The sequence below is a fragment of the Sturnus vulgaris genome, chromosome 21, assembly GCF_052056855.1.
Source record: "Sturnus vulgaris isolate bStuVul1 chromosome 21, bStuVul1.hap1, whole genome shotgun sequence".
In the NCBI taxonomy this organism is placed as follows: domain Eukaryota; kingdom Metazoa; phylum Chordata; class Aves; order Passeriformes; family Sturnidae; genus Sturnus; species Sturnus vulgaris.
The window spans coordinates 5,765,477-5,783,989 of record NC_142263.1 but is presented as its reverse complement, the minus strand read 5'-3'; the positions used below and the strand labels follow the sequence as shown (position 1 = coordinate 5,783,989).

Sequence of the window (18,513 nt, the reverse complement as noted above, 5' to 3'; positions counted from 1 at the left end):
GCCACATCTACATGGCTTTTAAACCACTGCCCTGAGCAGCCTCTTCCAGAGCTTGAAAATCCTTTTGAAAATGCATTTCAGGAAAAATGTCTGTCTAAACCTCCCTGGCACAACTTGAGGTCATTTCCTCTTGTGCTGTTACCTGGGAAGAGAGAGCCCTGTTGCTTCGTTTGTCTCATCACTGAGAATCTCAGTGGTATTTATTTCCATCTCACAGAAATTACTGTGGAAAAGCTAAAACTTCTGCTGCTTGCCAGCTAATGGAGCAGCCACCAGGGGAATTCCTTTGCAGACCTCCTCCCTTAGGGAATCCCTTCAGCAGAGCCAACTGGGGCTGCACAAACCCCTCCACGCCTCCCTGTGTGTGACCCATCCGTGCTCTCCTGTCCCCCCAGGTGCTGCTGGGCCCCCCAGCACCGAGGACAACCTGTGCAGGATCTGCATGGACGCTCCCACGGACTGTGTGCTGCTGGAGTGCGGGCACATGGTGACGTGCACCAAGTGCGGGAAGCGCATGAGCGAGTGCCCCATCTGCCGCCAGTACGTCATCAGGGCCGTGCACGTCTTCAGGACCTAGAGGTGCCCTGGGCTCAGGCTGCTGTGCCTTAAAGCCTCCGTGCTCTTCGGGAAAGGGCCACCATCCCTGCCAGTAATTACCCTGGAGATTAGCGTGGAGCCTGCTGCGAGGGAGCGAAGGAGAAGCCTGGGGAAAGCTGCTCTGCTCAAGCCATGCCCGACTCTGCTCGTCCCACGTCGTGCTTTACACCACAGTGCCTGGACTCCTTGGAGCTCATTGCCAGCAATCATTAACCGCCTCCATGCCAGGGTAATTTGAGGACAGATGGATGCCCAGCTTTCTGCCAGGACGATCAGCTCCAGAGGCTTTGTATTTTCCTCTGAATAATAAAAGTGAACTGGGGTCTCAAAAAGTGTCCTTTGTTTTGCTGCTCAGGCTATGCCCGGCAACAACTTGATTTTTGAAGATTAAAATGTCACTGTGCTTGTTAATTTTACTTTTATTTTTAAGTTAATGTCAAATTGTTATGCTTGCAGGACAGGCAGACCGCCCCTGCTTTCCCTAATTCCAGCCTAGTGCAATTGTGGAAAAATGTGTAATTTTATATCAAGGTTGTCTTTGTATTATTGAAAACTGTTGGCAAGGGAGGCTGGGAAGGCTCAGCCTTGCCCTGAGTGCTGGGTTTTTGTTTCTGTGCCACAGGGAGGTTTCTGGTTTGATTTTGTCGACTTTGACTTCACAGCTTGTGCCAGAGGTGGGGCTCAAACTGAACTGCCCTCGCTTGCTGAGGGAGTTACCAATCCAAGGCTTGAGATGTCCCCAGGGTTTAATGAGGAAACCACAGAGCTGCAGAGTAGTGAGGATCCACTCCTACACAATCATATTTAAGTACAGGTAACTTTCTTTTTTTAGAAGGGAATCATGGGAGAAAGCCTTTGTGTCCCTTGGATCCGTGAGCACTCTCCAGTGCAGATCAGCTTCCCCATCCTCCCCAGGGCTCAGTTTTACAGTTCTGTTACCTTTCACTGCTTATCAAAAGCAATTTCGTCCTTTCTGCTGGTGAGGGTGGAGACAGAGGCTGTGACCTGATCCCTGGCAGCTCTCCTGGGCAGTGTGATCAGCTGGAAGAGATTTGCTGGAGAGCTCTGGCAGTTCTTGCTGGAGGTGACTGGAACTGCTGTATTTTCCCCTAAGTGTCCATCACTGTGGGCTTGTGCCCTCATTCCAGGGCAGCTGTGAGGCTGAGACCCCTGTGCCGCTTTCCTGGCTGCTCTGGGGAGAGGGGGTGGTTCTGTTGCAGCCTGGCTGCCAGCAGAGAACAGCACAAAGCCTGAGGGATTCTGCAGTGAGCCCCTCCCAGCTCCGGGGGCACTCAGGTGCAGCTGCAGGGACAGCACCAAAGCTCCTGTGAGTGGCAGTAATGTCAACAGCACCTTCACCCTGTGTGTTCTGAACAGGGACAGCTCCAGGGGCAACAGCTCCGCTGCAGGAGTGCAGGGGCTTTGCTCTGGGAGCTGCAGCCAAAACAGCACCTGAGATGAGAAATCCATGGCTCAGGAGGAGCAGGAGACAGCCACGGATTTCTCACTGGGGTGGTCTCACAACTCCACAAAACTTCACTTAACTCAGCAGTCTGAGTTCTACCTCTGTCCCAGGTCAGGCTGTTCTTTAATCTCTGACTTAAGGTTTAACAGATCCAGCATGAGAACAAACTGAACAAGTCAGTCCATCAGGACAGAAAAAAAGGCAAGTAAGGAGTGACTCTGTTTGCTCTGGAGAGGGCACAGGGACCTCGAAGAGATGCAGGGATCCACAAAGTACAGAACAGCCTCATGTAGGAAATTCACTGTGAAAATTCATGTTGTCATATTTTTCAATAACTCAGGGCTGGGGGAATTTAGCAGGAAGAAGATGATTCCCCTATGGATAGATGTACCTTTCCTTGTAGAGGGTAGGCTTATTTTCAACAGCAGTTAAACCAAGCTGCAGATCAATGCCTGAAATTTTAGGGATGAGAAGATCCACCCACCCTGTGACTCAAAAATGTGCTTTGTGAAGGGAGGGCTCTTGTTTCCCTTATAAAAATGGATACTCTACTTATGGATGTGAGTTATTTTAAAGGAAAATCAAAACCTGGAGGAAACTGATTAATGATCCAAAGGAATATAATGTTCTGAACTAATAAAGTAAATGGAAATATTTATGTGGTTTATGTACACTGTACATGGTTTAAAGATTTTAAAAGTTAATATTCTACTTGAAAGGGCATGTTATTCGCTATTAAATCCTCTGGTACTATGACAGTTAAACTTACTAGTTTTGGTACAGAAGTTTGGTTTATAATTTTATAATAAAGTGAAATGTGATTTAGTTAACTTTGTTTCTGACTCTGTTACAAGCAGAGATCCTACAGCTACTGCTGAACCTCAGCCACAAACTGGGATCCCAGGTGTTTACATATTGTTAGTGGGGAGGTACAGAAGAGGTGGAGGAGGAAAAAAAATTACCTGACAATACAAATGACCTTGGCACCACAGCCAAGAATCCCATGGAGCTGCTGCTCTGTTTTCCGGAACAGGAAGAGAAGAACCTTTGGAAAATAAGTCCTGACAGCAAAGGAGAAGCTGCTTCAGTTTTATTTCTTTATCTATAAAAATACCCAAACTTTAAAAACCCAAGGAGACTAAACCTGCACCTGGATAAGGGCAGTGGTCTACAGTACGGGCAGCAAAATGGGAGTCAGCAGTGAGGTTTCTGCAGAGAACTTTTGAAATTCATTCCATGGGTGGCTCTGGATCTGTAGCTACTCCTGAGGGCACTTCCTGTCTCTCCACACCTCCATGGAGGAATCCCCATGGATCTGCACTTCCCTATTCCCACCTGTCCTGTGCCAGCACTGCCCCCTGTGCTAGCACGGGGCCACCAGCCTGCGCTTCCGGATGCACTCCCAGATCCACCGGGGAGTGACACGCTGGGCCCCGGGGTTGTCCTCAATGTCCCCAATCACGTGTGTGGCCGAGGCCGTGTCGAACTCTGCCACCAGGTCCCCGTCAAAGGCGATGAAGTAGCGGCGGATTCGGGCAAAGTCCTTCACGGAGGGCGCCAGGTACAGCTTCACCCCCGTGAAAATGTCCAGCAGTGGCTGCTGAAGGGGAAGGAGAAGCAGAGCTTGGGAAAAACGTTCCTTGGAATGGAAGTGAAGAGACAACAACGGCCTCAGCCTCCCCCACCCCACCCGGGGTGCTTGACTGTACCTTCTTTCCATTGTCCTCCATCTCGGATGCTTTTCTCTTCTCCCCTCGCTTCTCCTCGGATTTCTGAGGGGATCCAGTGACTCCTTTGCTCTCTAAAAACAAACATTTGGCTCGTGCCTGTGCTCTGTCCAGATACTGGTGGTGTATTAATGTTGGGGAAGAGAGTAAAGAGCAGAAGGGAGAAGTTTCCTGTCCTCTTTCTGGAAAATCCATGAATTACTGGCACTAGTGAGAAACATTTTTCTACTGGAAATTCCCAGGCTGCTGCTGCCATCTACCCTCCACACTGTCAGCACTCTGTGCTCTGTGAAACTGCCCAGAAATCTGCTTCATGTTCCAGCTCAATTCACCTGGAAATCACCTACAGCCACGTGTCCCTTTACACACAGGAATTCCATCCAAATCAAATTAAACACTGGCTCATGGCCAACAGTCTCTAACCAAGGGGCTGTGACCTGCAGAAATGGGAGCAGTGAACACCAACCTCAACAGCATCATCAGAGCTGTTTCCATCCATCTTTTCCCAATCCCAGGACATCTCAGAGCTCTGGATACTCAATTCATATTGGGCCTAACCAAGGATCTGAACAGCTCTACCCATTATCCCTGAGATCCATGTGAAAGGTGGGATCATCAAGCCTCTGACAGAAGGCAAGGACCAGAGCCAGCACAGAGGACACAGGCCCAGGCTCCTTCCTGAAAGCACCATCCTCTTACCTTCTGCCTTCTGGGCTTTTGCAGGTGACTTGCTTGGGGGACTCTTAATACTGTTGTGAGGTGTGGAAGACCTGGAATTCGCATCATTCTCTCCACTGCTGCCAGCTGTGGACTCATCTTCCTCCCCAGCTGTAACACTGAAATCAGCCTTCTCCTTGGAGAGCTGGTACAGCTCCTGCCCAGCAGAAACAGCACTGATCATGTCTGGCACTGCACACGAGCTGTGATGCAGAGACTTGCTCTGGTTTTCTCCCCCTGAAGTGTTTGCTCAAAAGCTTTTTCTCCTCCTGCACCTCTCTGCAGTGTTTTTCCTGTTAACTGTCCCAGCTCCCTGCATCCCACCCCTCTCCTGGCATTAAGGGAAGCCCCACAGGGAGAAGCAAAAGCCACATCCACATCATCTGCTACAGAGCAAGAGCCTGATTCACCAGAGCCTGAGGGATGAGCAGTGCCCAGTGCTCAGTGTGGGAAGGGCCCATCTGCAGACAGGTTTGTTCCCCCTCTTCTCTACAGGGATCCTGGCAGGCCCTGGAGGGCTGCATCACTTCTGCTCTCCATGGCACAAGCAGCCCTGGCAGCCCCAAACTGCAGCATCTCCCATGGGCACAGAGCTCCCCACTGCCAGGGCTGGCACTGGGCTCCTTCCCCTCAGCACAGGAGGGTGAGGGGTGACTGCAGCCCAGGGGTCCTGGCTGGTGCCACCTGGCCTGTGCCCCAGGATACCCACAGGCACTTTCCAAATGCCTCTCCCAGTCTCAGCAACTGAGAGGAAACTGAATGAGCATGGAGAGAATAAAGGTCTGCCCAAGGAGGTGGAGTCACCATCCCTGGATGTGTTTAAAAAAAGCCTGGACGTGGCACTCAGTGCCCTGGTTTAGTTGCTGAGGAGGTGTTAGGTCACAGGCTGGACTTGATCTGAAAAGGTCTTTTCCAACCGAGTTCATTCAGTGATTCTGTGGTCACCTCTGAGGAAGGCAATTCCTCACCCTGCCACAAGAGCTGATGGAACCAACTGCCAGCAGAGACTTCTCTGACAGGGAACAACCACACAACAGCTCAAGGGAGCTCAGAGGCCTCCACAGGAGAACAATCCAGCCCGAGCCTGGCATGCAGGGGAAACGGAGGTGCCATCACGGGCAGCAGGAGCCCTCAGGGCACGCTCTGAGCTGTCTCTGAAGCACAGGCCGGTGCCAGGAGTGACCCACCTTGAGCTGCTGCAGGTTGGTGGCAGTCTGCCAGTCCTTGTCGTGGCGGATGCGGGTGCAGCGCGGGAAGCGGATGGAGATGCCGTCCGCAGTGTGCGCCTCGGCCCTGGAGAACTCGGCGCCCGTGATCTCCCACACCGGGGCTTTCTAAACACACAGCGAGGAAGCCACGTCACATTGCTGTGCCTGCTCAGGAGCCAGCACAAAGCGTCTCGCCCCACTCACTCTTCACCCCATAGACACCAATTGACCTTCCTGGTCACCTTCATCACAAAAACCTTCCTCACTAAGCCAGAGATCCTTCACTAACACCAAATGCCAATTTCCAAGTACCACCTTCTCCTTCAGGCATACAGACATACTGACACATTCCCTACAACAACAGCAACTTCTGAATTGTAGTTGTGTTTCAACCCTTTCACATCAGATTTCTCATATCTCAAATTTAAAGTAAGCTCACTTCTGGAAGGGATTTAATGCACAAGAATATTTCCCAAAACTGCTGCAGGTGTGATTTCTTCATGAAGCTCTTAGCCTCAAATGCACCTGCAAGATTGAGAGATAAAAACTTGTGCTTAATTTCCCGTTCCAAATACGAAGATTCATTTTGTAACACAGACAACTTCTAAGCTGTCCTTCTAAAGGATTTATAGAAGATTGCAGAGTAAGGGCTGGGAAATGTTAAATGATTATGAGAGCACTTACCTTTGGATCTGGGACAATGAAGTCTGGGTAGTAGATTTTGTTAATTTTTAGCCACCTTGGAATTTTACTAGGATCCTATTAATTAAAAGCACAAAATTAAAATCACTGACACTTATCATCATCATATATAAACCTAATTCTACAGCAAAAGCTGCTGAAACACAACCTAGAAGATCAGCACAGAGGTGTTACATTGCCTTTGCATGGATGGAATTTGCACTGGCCTGCAGCCATTTCTCTCATCTAGAAAATCACAAATACTGCCTGAAACACAGCCCTCAATTCCTGTCATTCTGTGTGTGAAACAAGAACAGTTGCTCCAATAGTGATTCATGTAAAACTACCCATATTTTTTAAGATTCTACAACCTTGATGCAAATGGCCTTCAGGATATCAAGGTAATACTAAAATTCATCTCTCTGTTTATTTGTCCAGTCTTGAAAAGCAAGGTAAGTCACTCACAGAAATCTTAACTCCAAGTCCAGGTTATGGAGCCACCAGACCAGAGTGTGACTGAGCACCTCCCTCCCTCAGCCCCCTCTAGTGACTGCCTTTGCCAATCACAACGTGCCCAAAAATCCAGATAAAAAATTGCTATCTTCCCAACAAAACTTTGCCCTAGCAGGAAACAGATGGTGCCTGGCTTCCCACTCAGTGTCTGGGTACAGATGCCAGGCAGTGCCTCCTCCAGGAGCTGGCTGCTCTGACACCTCACTTGTGTCAAGTGGTTGGTGTGCTTTAACTCTGAGTCATTCCTGGCAGGGCACGTCACCCTGCAGTGAAGCAGCACCTCAAGAGCAGCTGAGCCCTTTGCTGAGCATCCCTTGGCTCCCCTCTCTCACCTTGCTGATCTTCACCATGTCCAGCTCTGTCTGCAGACGTGCCAGGGTGGCATCATCGTGGCCACCAGAGCACTTGGTCACCGTGCACCACTTCTCACTCTTGGGGTCGTAGCAGCCCATGAGGAAGATGGACATCATCCCACCTGCACAGGGACAGCAGGGGTCACACCTTCCACAGGACAAGCCACAGCTTTTCAGAGCCAAAACCCTTTTGTGTCTTTGGGAGTCAAAGGAATCTGGGCTTGTCATGGTTGCAGGGCCACTCACAAAGCTGAACTAATCCCTGCTCCAGCCACCCTCATTCTGGAGGCTTGGAACAGGAAAACCTTGGCAGTTCCTTGCACAGACAGATTTCTGACTGAAGCCAGCTCCACACCTACCTTTACTGCCTTGTCCATAGAAAGCCCCCAGCACCACCAGGTCAGCTGTGTCAGCCATTGCCCCCTCGTTGAGATAATCCTTCTTCACCTTCAGCCAGTGGCGTTTCCCTGGTTCATAACTACCCTGTGCAAAGGAAGGCAGAGCCCCTCAGAGACATCCCCTGGTGGGCAGCAGCTCCTCAGACAGCCCTGGCCTTCACCCAGCCCAGCAGCTCCTGAGCACAGCAGGAGAAGCAGCACTGAGAGGAACCCAGAGATGTTTCAAGAATGTTCAGTGTGTGATTCTGTGTCAGAGCTGGCTCTGTCTGTTGTCATTCCCAAATTCCCAGCTCACACCAGTACAGAGTGAATGGGAACTTGCCTTTAAATCTTTCAGCACCAGCCCTTCCAGCCCCTCCCGGATGACTCGGGTGATCATGTCTGCCAGATCTGAAGCTTTCTGCAAAGGAGAGGGATCATGGTTAGCTCAGGACCGTAAAAAGCACTGGGATCTTGAGGCTTTTTGTTTGGAGCATTGGTGCCCTAAACCCAAAGAACCTGCAGAGGGAGGAACAGGTAATTTCATGATACTTTCCCAAGGAGAATCCTGTACATGTTCTCTTTGCTGCACAGCCAGTGACTAAGCTGGGAATATGTCCCCAGAAGAGAAGGTTTGTCTGGTTAAAAAATACCCCTCAGATGTGGCTGCCCCACTGGCTGTGTCCCAGTATGTCCCATATCAGATTTGCTCAGCCAGCACTGCCAGCTTCCTTCTCCATCCAACTGCCTTGGGACATATGAACCTTCTTCTGCCCAAAATGTCCAAGCATTCTCCACCAAAGCCAAAGTGCCACAGAAATCAGTAGCAATGGGGAAAATTAATGGGACATCGGGCTTCTGTATAATTAAAATCCCAGCATGCTGCTGCCTAAATGCAGGTTTTAGCAGCCAGAATGTCTCAGGGCTGTGTAGCATTTGAAGTTTGGGAAGTGGCACAGTCTGGCTCCCTTCAATCACAGCTCTGCACTGCAGAGCACAGACTGACAATGGGATTTAGTTCCTCCTAACAGGCCAGAGTGACAATGGCTAGAAAATCATTAACAAGCCAGAAAACCTGAGGTATGCAAGTTAAGATTGTACTGAAGGAGCAGGGGTGAGGAAAAGATGGGAATGCAATGTTGGCTCAAGAAGTCTTGCACACAGAGCAGAAGGAGAACCATTTTGCCAGGGTGAATTTGCAGAGTTAATCATAAAACAGCCAAGTGGTGAAGGAGCAGGGTTAGGGGTGTAGGGCACACTGGACTCACTGTGACACGTTTAGGAGCAGGGTTAGGGGTGTAGGGCACACTGGACTCACTGTGACACGTTTAGGAGCAGGGTTAGGGGTGTAGGGCACACTGGACTCACTGTGACACGTTTAGGAGCAGGGTTAGGGGTGTAGGGCACACTGGACTCACTGTGACACGTTTAGGAGCAGGGTTAGGGGTGTAGGGCACACTGGACTCACTGTGACATGTTTCATCTCTGAGAACAGGATCCTGTTGGGGATCTCCACCATGTTGTCGTGGAGGAACTTGCGCCGCTCACACAGGGGCCTAGAGCAGGGCAGGGAGAGTGAGGGACAAGCAGCAATCCCAACAAAACATTGCAAAAAGCTCTTAAAGTCATGAAATGATCCAAACTAGAGAGTTCCAGAGAGGACAACTAGCTCTTACTTTCCTCCAGGAAGTGATAAAATGGGAATTCCAATGTTAACAGTGTGTTTAGAAGATGTAAAGTGAGCAGCTGGGATGCAGCAAATCCCAGTACTGGAGAGCAAGAGGAGCTCCACAGGGAAACTCCTTGGCACAGCAAGGTCCCTCCCATGCTGCCCTGATTTCCCCAGTCTGACAGCCCAGCTGGACTGGTCTGTCTGCATGCCTGGGGTTTTCCAGGCAGCTCATCCTGGGAAGGCAGCCCAGGCACTCTCCCCTGGCACACACACACCTGTCCATCAGGCTGACATCGTTGAAGTAGATGCAGTCAAACACAAACAGGCAAACGTTGGCATCCTGGAAAGCAGCTTTCTGAAATACAATTAACAGAATTCTGCAGTCACAGCAAACAGTTTTAGCACAGTAATAAAAGGATGGATTTTTATCTCTGTAATATTTTAGGTATGACAGGCTCATGCCTCTTCTAAAAGAAGCATTCTGAGAATTAAGATTTACACTGAATGTGTCCAAGCACAAGCTAAGAAGATAAAAAATGGTCATTTCCTAGGAATGGGAAATAATGCTAAAAATATTAATGGCTTTGGGCAATGCAACATCTGTCACTACTGTTGCAAAAATTGCATCACATTTCCACAGACAGCAGATTAATGGCTACTTTTAACTTCAGCACTTACAGTTTAATTTTCATTTTCCTGTCCTCTCCCTCACCCCTATTCAGTTTAGACACAAGCACTACATAACACTTACATGGAATAATCACTGCATCCCTGTGCCCTCCCAGGCTGCCATTCATTGCTCAAGCCATGAGAAGCAATGACAGAATTGCAAGATTTTCCAAAGATTTTTTTAGTATTATTGTAATATTAATTCAAAATTAGTATTTCAATATTAACATCTTAAGATTAAATTATGTTAATGTCCTGCCAGTGATCAATAGGTTAATATCAAATCTACTGTATTAAAGCAGCAGTGTTTCAGTATCAGCTTTCTCAATAATTTTTTTTCCCAAGTGCTCTAACAAGCATTCTGAAATTATCCTGTGATAACAGACTGTGTTTAAGCCAACAGAATAACAGCCTCCAAACACAAAAAATATTTATTTATTTTTTTTTTACCTTGTGCACACCAAGAGTCCCAAAAGGAAGTGGCTTGCCAGTTTTATTGTCAATCAGGAGAACTTCTGAATCCAGGATCATACTTTGCCCACCAGGGAAAGCCTGAGGGATGAAATCCTTAAAATGGGCTACCTTGGGAAAAGAAAAAAAAAAAAAGGAAAAATAACTGGCTGAAGAGAGGGATTCACTCCAATGCAGGTGTTTGTATCTGAGGCACATGTGGCACATCAGCATTTCTATGGTACCCACAGCAGTCTACAAACAGAAAAATGAGGCTTTAATAAACAGGACCAAATCACCCAACTGGCACCAAGGCTCCCAAAATGCAGTGCACACAAAGAATTCTACAGCACACAGATGAAATTTCATTTCAAGCTCTTAATGTGCACCAGAATGAAATGATTACAGCCCTAAGTGCTGCTTTTCCACATTCTACACATCCATATAAATTAGGAATAAGTCTACAAGAGAAGAAATCCTCCTTGCCTGTAGAAGGAAACTATTGGGAATGCAGTGGAGGAGCTGGCACAAGGGGTGAGCAGTGCCCAGGTGCTTACTTTGTGGGGGAGCACAGGTTTGAGGCTCCTGCTGAAGTAGCTGAAGTGATCCCCGTTCTTGTGCACCTGCACGCGCTCGCCGTCGTACTTGATCTCGGCGTACATCCCATTGGGACACTTCTTCATGGCATACTCGATGGACTTGCAGGCCTCAGCCTGGGGGACACAGGGACAAACACTCAGCTGACACATGGAAAATAAAGCTTCTCTTACCTAAGGTCATGAATGAGCTAAAATGAATCCCCTTATAGAGCTTTTTGTCCAAACCTCTGTTAGCGAGTCCAAGTTTTGCTTAATTATTCACTTACTTAGAAGCATCTGCATATGCCCAGATAATTACAGCTTTTCAGTGCTTATCCCCTCCAAATGCTTTAAAATGTGCACTGTGCCTTCTGCAGGAGTGTGCTCAGCCCAGAAGTAAATATTTAACTCTGCTTTGTTCACACAAAAAGCCAGACTTATTTGAATCTCTAATCCACTGGAAAGCTTACACTATTTCCAGAAAAAGGATCAACTTCTGCAATGACAGCAAACAAATACAAAAGACTGAGAACAAGGCAAGGTTTTGGCTTAGCAGTGGCACTGAAAGTGCTGGTACTGAGTATATTGAATAGTTGGCCTGGTGGTAGGAGATGCTTTCTAAACTGGCATTAAACAACACTGAGCCCTGCATAGACAGCCCACAGTGCAGAGACACTACCCTGGTGTTGTTCTGTGTTTTAGCTTTTTGATTATTAGATTTTTTTACAGGTTTTCACACTTTGTCCTTATAAACAATGAATATTTTGCATTCCTCTTTGGAGGAAGAAAGGATTGATGGATGTTAATGGGACTTATGAGGTTAGGGAGTATTATTTTTACTAGCTAATCTATAGTTACTGTTGAAATTTTATAAAGAGACATATAATGTAAATCAAGGGGCTTGTTTCCTGCTTAATTCCTCGGAGTGTAAGTGTCTTTCCTTTTGTGCCATTAAGCCACTGCCCTGGCTCCTGCCCCTCCCAGCTGGGGGTCTCTGCTCCTTGCCTGGCTACCAGGAGGGGACCCAACCTACCAGCATGGGCTGTACTGGGGTCATGAGTGAGGCCTGCACACTCAGGGTCTTCTTGAGCCCTGGCACCTTCTCGGCCTCCTGCTGGTTCTGCAGCACCCGCTCCACCACGTCCTGCAGGTTCCGTGAGGCCTTGAAGGCCTCGTAGGCGTTGGGATCCAGAGCGTCCAGCCTGCATTGAGAGAGGGGAACACGGATCAGCCTCAGCTCTGCTGCTGCTGCCTCAGGAAATGAGCATTTCTGGCCTCCTATCACTTACACGTGCTTTGCTCCAGCATATATTTTCAAGTCATGCTTAATTAGCCTGATGATGCACTTCAGGTCATTGCCCGTACACCTGAAGAAGAGAAGATTCAGCAAAGGTGTGAACTCAACAACTTTCCAGCTGAAAAGAAGAAACTCATCCAGGTCTCCTTAAAAAAAGGCCCTCCCTTTGCAGAGGTTTAATCAAAACTGAGGACACATGTTAATAGTGACACCTCAGAGACACAAAGGAATATCCAAAAGGCTTTCCAGCACCTTTATGCCAACATTAATTCTGCCTCAGTGTTGATGAATCTTCAAAAATTTACTTAATTAATGCATCATGAGAAACTGATTGGAAAATCCTCAGCCTCAGATCAACACAAACTGAGCCAGACCAAGAATCTTCATCTAAATTATTTGAAGGCTTTTCCCAACACACTTAAGGATAGCAACTTAATTATCAGCTAAACACTAACATTAGGGTGTTATCGTGAATCACTTGTTTGATTGACATGTTTTGACAGGCAGGGATGAAGTTCTCTGGCATGAACAAGAGTCACAAACGTTCTCTATTGCTGTCAAGGTGTCTCAATCACTAATAGCAGCTTACAGATACTAATTAAGTTCAGTCTCAGGGGCTCATGATTAACTTTTTGCCTACTCCAGCCTGTAGAGAACCACTCCAGTGTTTGGGCAAACATTCAGAGGCTGATTCCTTCCCTCACCTGCGACTGATCTGCTGCAGGACACTCTGCTGGTCATCCTCCTTGGTGAGCTTGGACAGCTGGATGAGGAATTCATCGACCTCCTGCATGGTCAGGACGCTCTTGGCCGCTGGAGGACAGGTCTTGCTCTGCTCGAAGAAGATCCGTACGGTCTCAGAAACATCTCCCTGTCTCCAAAAACAAAACCAGGGTGTGGATGAGAGGCAGGGCCAGAGACTGGGGCTGCCACTGGGGATTCTGTGTGGTTCCAGTGAGGATAAATGACAGGAGTGATGGTGGGATTTCATGAAGAAATTGGAATCGAACACTTAAGGAAGTTGCCACAACACATAAAGGTGCTGAGCTGTTTAATTTGCCAAGAAAAGTAATTAAGAGTACCAGCATCATCTCATGGCTCTAGTTTTCACTGCTGCAGCAGCACAGACCCTTTATTTCCTCAGGATGGATCCACTTGTAAATCCAAGGATGTGGGACAGGCTAGTGATGTCAGTAGAAGGCAGTGCACAGCAAGGCAATGAAGAGAGGTGAAAGAATTACCTTTAATATCTAATTCACCCCTTTTCTGCACCTTGCAGTGAATCAGAGAGTGCACAGTCAATCACCAGCTCCTGTGCACAGGGACTCAATGCACAACTGAGCACTTGCAATTGTAGCAGCTTAATTGTATCAACCAACTGCAGCTGCCAGTGACAGCTCTGTTAATTGAATCCCAGGTTTTGATATGTGATGGTACAAAAAGAATAATATAAATCAGTTCTGTAGGAAAGTGCCAGACAAAGGAGTTTAGACAAACAGATGCAGCCCACCTCGCCTAGATAATTTTAGTTTTGCTTTCTAAAGCTTTGCCAGGTGAATTCTTATCCTGCTTTCTATTCAAACATGATTTTCTACAGGTTCCAGATGGCAGAAAATGCTATGAAAACTGCTAAAGCCAAGAAAAACCAAAATAAATCATCAGCTCCCATTCTAACAGTCAAGCTAAGGAGTAAAAAAACCTAAACCATTACAGAATTTCCATATTAATTTCTGTTGAACAACAGAAATTAAGAGAGCTGCTGTCTGCACTCACCTGCTCCAGGTCCCGGACCATTTCTTCCTGGTTGCAGTTAAAAATCCTGCTGAACAGCTTTACAATCTGCTTATCATTCAAGTTGTAAACTATTTTAATGACACCTGGTAACAGCATCTTAATGGTCAGGTATATGTCACCATGAAAACCATCTGGGGAAAAAAAAACAACAACAACAAAAGCACATTATAACTGTGAGGATTTCTTTTCATGTCCAGGCTCTGGTTGGTTGTGTTTATTTGCATAACCCTGGGGATAAAGCCCACAGTTGGGGCTTGGAATTCTTAGGGGAAATAGCCACCATTTGCCTCTAAATCTGATTTCAGCACTAAATTTGGCACCTACAACATTTGAGTAAGACATTTTTGTCTGAACTTGCTATTTAAAGAGTTCACTTTTCAAAGATCACCTCCATAGCTCAGGAATCACCACAGCACCAGACTGGGACCACGGAACAATCCGAATTTAACATCAACTTTCCTTCTGAGATCAGACTTTGAAGCAGATTCTGAGAGGGCTGAGAACTGCAGGCTGGAGCCATACCTCCTGTGGATCCCTTCCTGAGGAAGTCCTGGATGATCTGAGTTTTCACATTGTAGCTTGGCTTCTCAGCCACCATGGCACAGAGCTTGCGGAATTCCCGCAGCAGGCAGTCCTTGTGCTTGGGATCACACCTGGCTGCAGACAGGCTGGGCTTCTGGGCACAGTTTGCAGGGCCATCTTCTGAATTCTTTGGCTTGGCTGCATCAAACACATCACAGGTTGCTTTTTTAACAACATGGAGCCAATGTTGAAATTACCTCTGCCTGGCAAGTTGGAAACAATCTCAGTGCGCTGGCAAAGCTTCAGAGCTAAAATTTATGACTTTTGTAAAACCTTTCCAACTATTTTTACCCTTCACGTTACACCAGAATTTCCTAGATCTTAATTCTACCAGAAAAACATGACTAAACCGTGGTGAAAAATATTTTTTCCTTCCAGATGCTTCTGTTTTAATAATTTTTTCTACTTTATAGGCTATTGTCTTTCACAGCAAGATGTTTCCCTAAGGTAATTTTAAAATGGGGGAATATGTCCCCACCCCTTTTGTCTCCTAACACCAATCCCCTACAGGAGACAATGTCTGGCTGTCTTTTGGCTCTGGGCAGTGTGGAGCTCCAGGTGGGTGTCAGGTCAGTCAGAGCTCACAGATGGACTGTCCTGCTGGCAGCTGCTCCTCAGGACAAGTTTTTGCTTCCATTAACACAACTGAGAAACCCTCAGTGTTTTTTTCCAGATTTTGATTTCCACATGAGGTAACTTTAGCCTATGCCTTCAGTTTGACTGGAATGAACCAATGGATGCAGAGAGATGGAGTAAGCCTGACAATGTGGGTCATAATAGAACCTTTGTTTCATTAGGAAATCTGGAAATTCCAGCATCTTTTAAGACTGACAGCCTAAGAAAGCATTGACAGCTTCTGACAAACCAGAATTAAAAACCCCTAAATCAACTATAGATAAAAATCTACTGATCTGAGCCCAGCTAAAACACCTCTTGATGTTGAGATTAAAAGAAACTGATTTCTCAGAACCAGTTTCTTAATTCTTACCACTGAATCCAGAGAATTTCTTTGGTGGATCTTTTGTGGTCAGCTGTCCTGTGGCAGTGAGTTTTGCCTGCACTATCACCTTTTTCTTCGGGGTACCTCCAGTTTTGGAATTGGCTTCTGGAAAGCAGAAAGGTTCAAAGAGGCAGTCAGGAATAATCTCATACATCCCTCACCATATTATAGAGCTTACAAAGCAAAAAGCCTTAAAAGAAATGAGAATTGGAGGAGAAAAAAAAGGGATGTTTTTTAGATAACAAAAGTTAGAAGAACAAGCAATTTATTAAAGATCACAGAAAAAGGTGGAAATGAAAAATAACTGATGGGTTTTATTTGCCCATGAATTAAATCACCTACGCCTTGTCCACAATCAGTTGTGACAAACGAATCAATCTACAATGCCATTGTAGAAATGACATTTCTTCCCTTTCCTACGGACTGGAGCAGCACCACACACTTGGTCCCTAAGCCATACAAGAAATCCATGAAGATTTCACGGCAAAGGCACAGCTGGGTGACAACCTCTGGCATAACTTGAAAGTAAGGAGAAAAGCGACCCTGGCACTGCCTCATGCCTCACCTGAGATGTATTTGTTGATAATTTCTTTCTCCTCATCCTGCAGCTCTTCCCACCCCTCCAAGTCTGTGATGTCTTCGATTTTCTTGGTGGTAGCCCGAGCCTTGTCCAGCTTCTCAAAGATGCACTTGACATGGTACCACTCCTTCATGTCCCCTCCGGACTCGGTGAAAGGATTGGGAACAATCTTCCCAATGCGCACCATCCCCTTCACGATCTTCTCCTTGCATTTCTTGCAGCCCGCGGTGCCTCGCTTGGCATAGTCCACACAGTACCGCTGCTCTGCCATGTCCTCTGCAGCCGTGCAGGCTGAGCGCAGCCAGCTGCCCCAAAGCAGGGAGAGAGGAAAAGCAGCACGGCGCTGCTTTGGGGATGGCACGGAGACAGGCTGGAACAGCAGCTGGCACCAGCAACCGGGGCTGGCTCCGGCAGAGCAGGACAGCGGTCTGGGCAAGGGGAGCTGTGGGCGAGGGCACAACAGTGCAGTGCCCCTGCCGAGAGCGCGGGCAGCGTGTGACAGCGCCCTGCCGCCCGTGGGCATCCAGTCCGTGCAGAGGGTGCTGCGAGAGACAGAGGGGACACTGAGCACCCTCTGCCCGCCGGGACCCCCTCAGCGGCCTCAGCCCCCGGCCCGGCACCCGCTCCGCTGCCCCAAACGCCGGCCCCTCACAGCCCCCTCCCCGTTCCCAGGCCCTCTCCCGTCCCTTCTCCCCTCACACCGCAGCCTCTCCCCGAGGCCGCTTTCCCGCCCTGGCCGCCCCGGCCCAACCACCGGCTCCCGCCACTTCCGCAGGCCTCAGGCCGGCCCTCCGCCGCTCACCGAGTTCCTCACGGTGCCGCCATCCCGCCTCCCGCTCCGTCCGGGCCCCCGGGACCCCCCCCAGCCCCTCAGGCCGGGGCCGCCGCCTCAGCCACCAGCGGAACACGAGCGCGCCCGCCCGGCTTCCGTAGAGCCGCGCGCGCGCGCCGCACCAGGCCCCGCCCCTTCCGGCCCAAGCAGAGGCAAAGGGGGCGGGCGAGCGAAGGCCACGCCCCTTCTGCCCGTCTCGCCCCGCCCTCAGCACGCGCCGGGAGCATTTTCCCGCCTCGCGCGCGGCTGAGGCGGTGCCGAGATCGCGCGCCTGGGGCTGGGGAGAGCCCGGGCCCTGAGGCGGCACCGGGACCGTGCCCAGGGCCGGGGAGAGCCCGGGCCCTGAGCTGGCACTGGGACCGTGCCCGGGGCCAGGGAGAGCCCGGGCCCTGAGGCGGCACTGGATCCGTGCCCTAGGGTGGCACCGGGACCGCGCCTGAGTCCAAGGCGTGTCCGTTCATTGAGGTGGCACCAGGTCCCCGCCCTGAGGGCGTGGAGGACCAGTGCCCTAGGGTGGTACTGGGATCAGGACCTGAGGTGACACCGGGTCCGCTGTCCATGCCCTAGGGCAGCACCGGGACAGCGCCTGGGGCAATGGAGGGTTTGTGCCCTATGGTAGCACCTGCTCTGCACCCTGAGGCACTGGAGGGTCTCTACCCTCAGCAGTACCAACTCTATGCCCTGAGGTGATGGTTGTCGCCCCTGCAGCACTGCACTCTGCGTGTCCTTCCCTGAGGTGATGATGTATTCCTGACCTCCTCAAGCTGGCTTTTCCAGAGCACTACACCAAGCTGGGGCAGGTGTGAGGGGATGCCCTAATCCTGGCTGCACCACACTGGCTCACCAAGAGTGCTGTGCTGCATTAACACAGCTTTGAGGTGCTGTTGGACCATAGAAATGGTCCCTCCAAGAGTTCTCACACCGTGTTTGTGCACAGCCACTGCCTTATCCCCAGCCTCATGAAGCTGTCCCTTCAGGAGTGCTGTGCCATGTTAGTGCAGGTTTAAGATGCTGCCATGTCACCTGGGCCCTCAGTGCCTGCACAGGCCTGAAGTGCTGCCCTATAACCTCCTGGAGCTGTCCCTCACACTGTGTTTGTGTGCTGCTGTATGACCCCAGGCTCCTGAGAACAGCCCTTCATCCCACTACAGGTGCACACCTGCAGCCCAGCTGTTGGCTCTCTGCTGGTGGCAGCCTCCCCTGCTCTCTGATGGAAGTGCTGTTGTGCTGTGCCAGGAGGCTGCTGAGGAGGCTGGAATGGATGCAGCACACAGCTCCACTGGATTCCTGCCTTCATCCTTGGGAAGGATGCTGTGTGGGTTGACATGGCCAAGTCTTTGACCTGCTTTGCTCTACCTCAAAGGCAGAGTATGAGCCATGAGGTACAGAATTTGCTTCCCCCGTCACATATCTGTCTTTTT

At 49.2% G+C, this 18,513-nt stretch overlaps 2 protein-coding genes across 12 annotated transcripts in view; one reads left to right on the top strand and one right to left on the bottom strand.

Annotated features, from left to right (window-relative positions):
• Positions 1–2,892, top strand: part of RFFL (ring finger and FYVE like domain containing E3 ubiquitin protein ligase) — a 28,903-nt gene extending 26,011 nt beyond the window's left edge. For all 10 annotated transcript variants that reach the window (XM_014876519.2, XM_088176880.1, XM_088176885.1 and 7 more), the window contains one exon: positions 396–2,892. In XM_014876519.2, coding sequence (XP_014732005.1) covers positions 396–577 — 182 coding nt within the window. In that variant the 3' untranslated portion in view covers positions 578–2,892. The remainder of the gene's footprint in view (positions 1–395) is intronic.
• Positions 1,985–17,178, bottom strand: LIG3 (DNA ligase 3). 2 transcript variants are annotated; one of them, XM_014876525.2, is made up of 20 exons: positions 17,063–17,178; positions 16,246–16,802; positions 15,669–15,785; positions 14,621–14,818; positions 14,078–14,229; positions 13,009–13,175; positions 12,297–12,374; positions 12,041–12,209; positions 10,987–11,142; positions 10,430–10,561; positions 9,586–9,665; positions 9,107–9,194; positions 7,982–8,059; positions 7,621–7,744; positions 7,241–7,383; positions 6,399–6,473; positions 5,694–5,840; positions 4,489–4,663; positions 3,772–3,863; positions 1,985–3,659 (listed from the first exon to the last, which is right to left on the bottom strand). In XM_014876525.2, the coding sequence occupies exons 2-20, from the start codon at positions 16,781–16,783 to the stop codon at positions 3,426–3,428; spliced, it is 2,943 nt and encodes a 980-aa protein (XP_014732011.2). In that variant the 5' UTR covers positions 16,784–16,802; positions 17,063–17,178; the 3' UTR covers positions 1,985–3,425. The 2 variants fall into 2 exon arrangements, with proteins under 2 accessions (XP_014732011.2, XP_014732009.2); XM_014876523.2 differs by having other exon boundaries at positions 1,985–3,662; positions 17,063–17,176.
• Between the last annotated feature and the right edge of the window lie 1,335 nt (positions 17,179–18,513).

Coding starts and splice junctions, on each gene's coding strand:
- LIG3 (XM_014876523.2), bottom strand. CDS start 16,783: ATGCCCACGGGCGGCAGGGCGCTGTCACACGCTGCCCGCGCTCTCGGC. Junction 14,819..15,668: donor GAAATTCTCTGGATTCAGTG/GTAAGAATTAAG, acceptor TGTTTGATGCAG/CCAAGCCAAAGAATTCAGAA. Junction 7,745..7,981: donor TGGTGCTGAAAGATTTAAAG/GCAAGTTCCCAT, acceptor TCCTTTGCACAG/GGTAGTTATGAACCAGGGAA.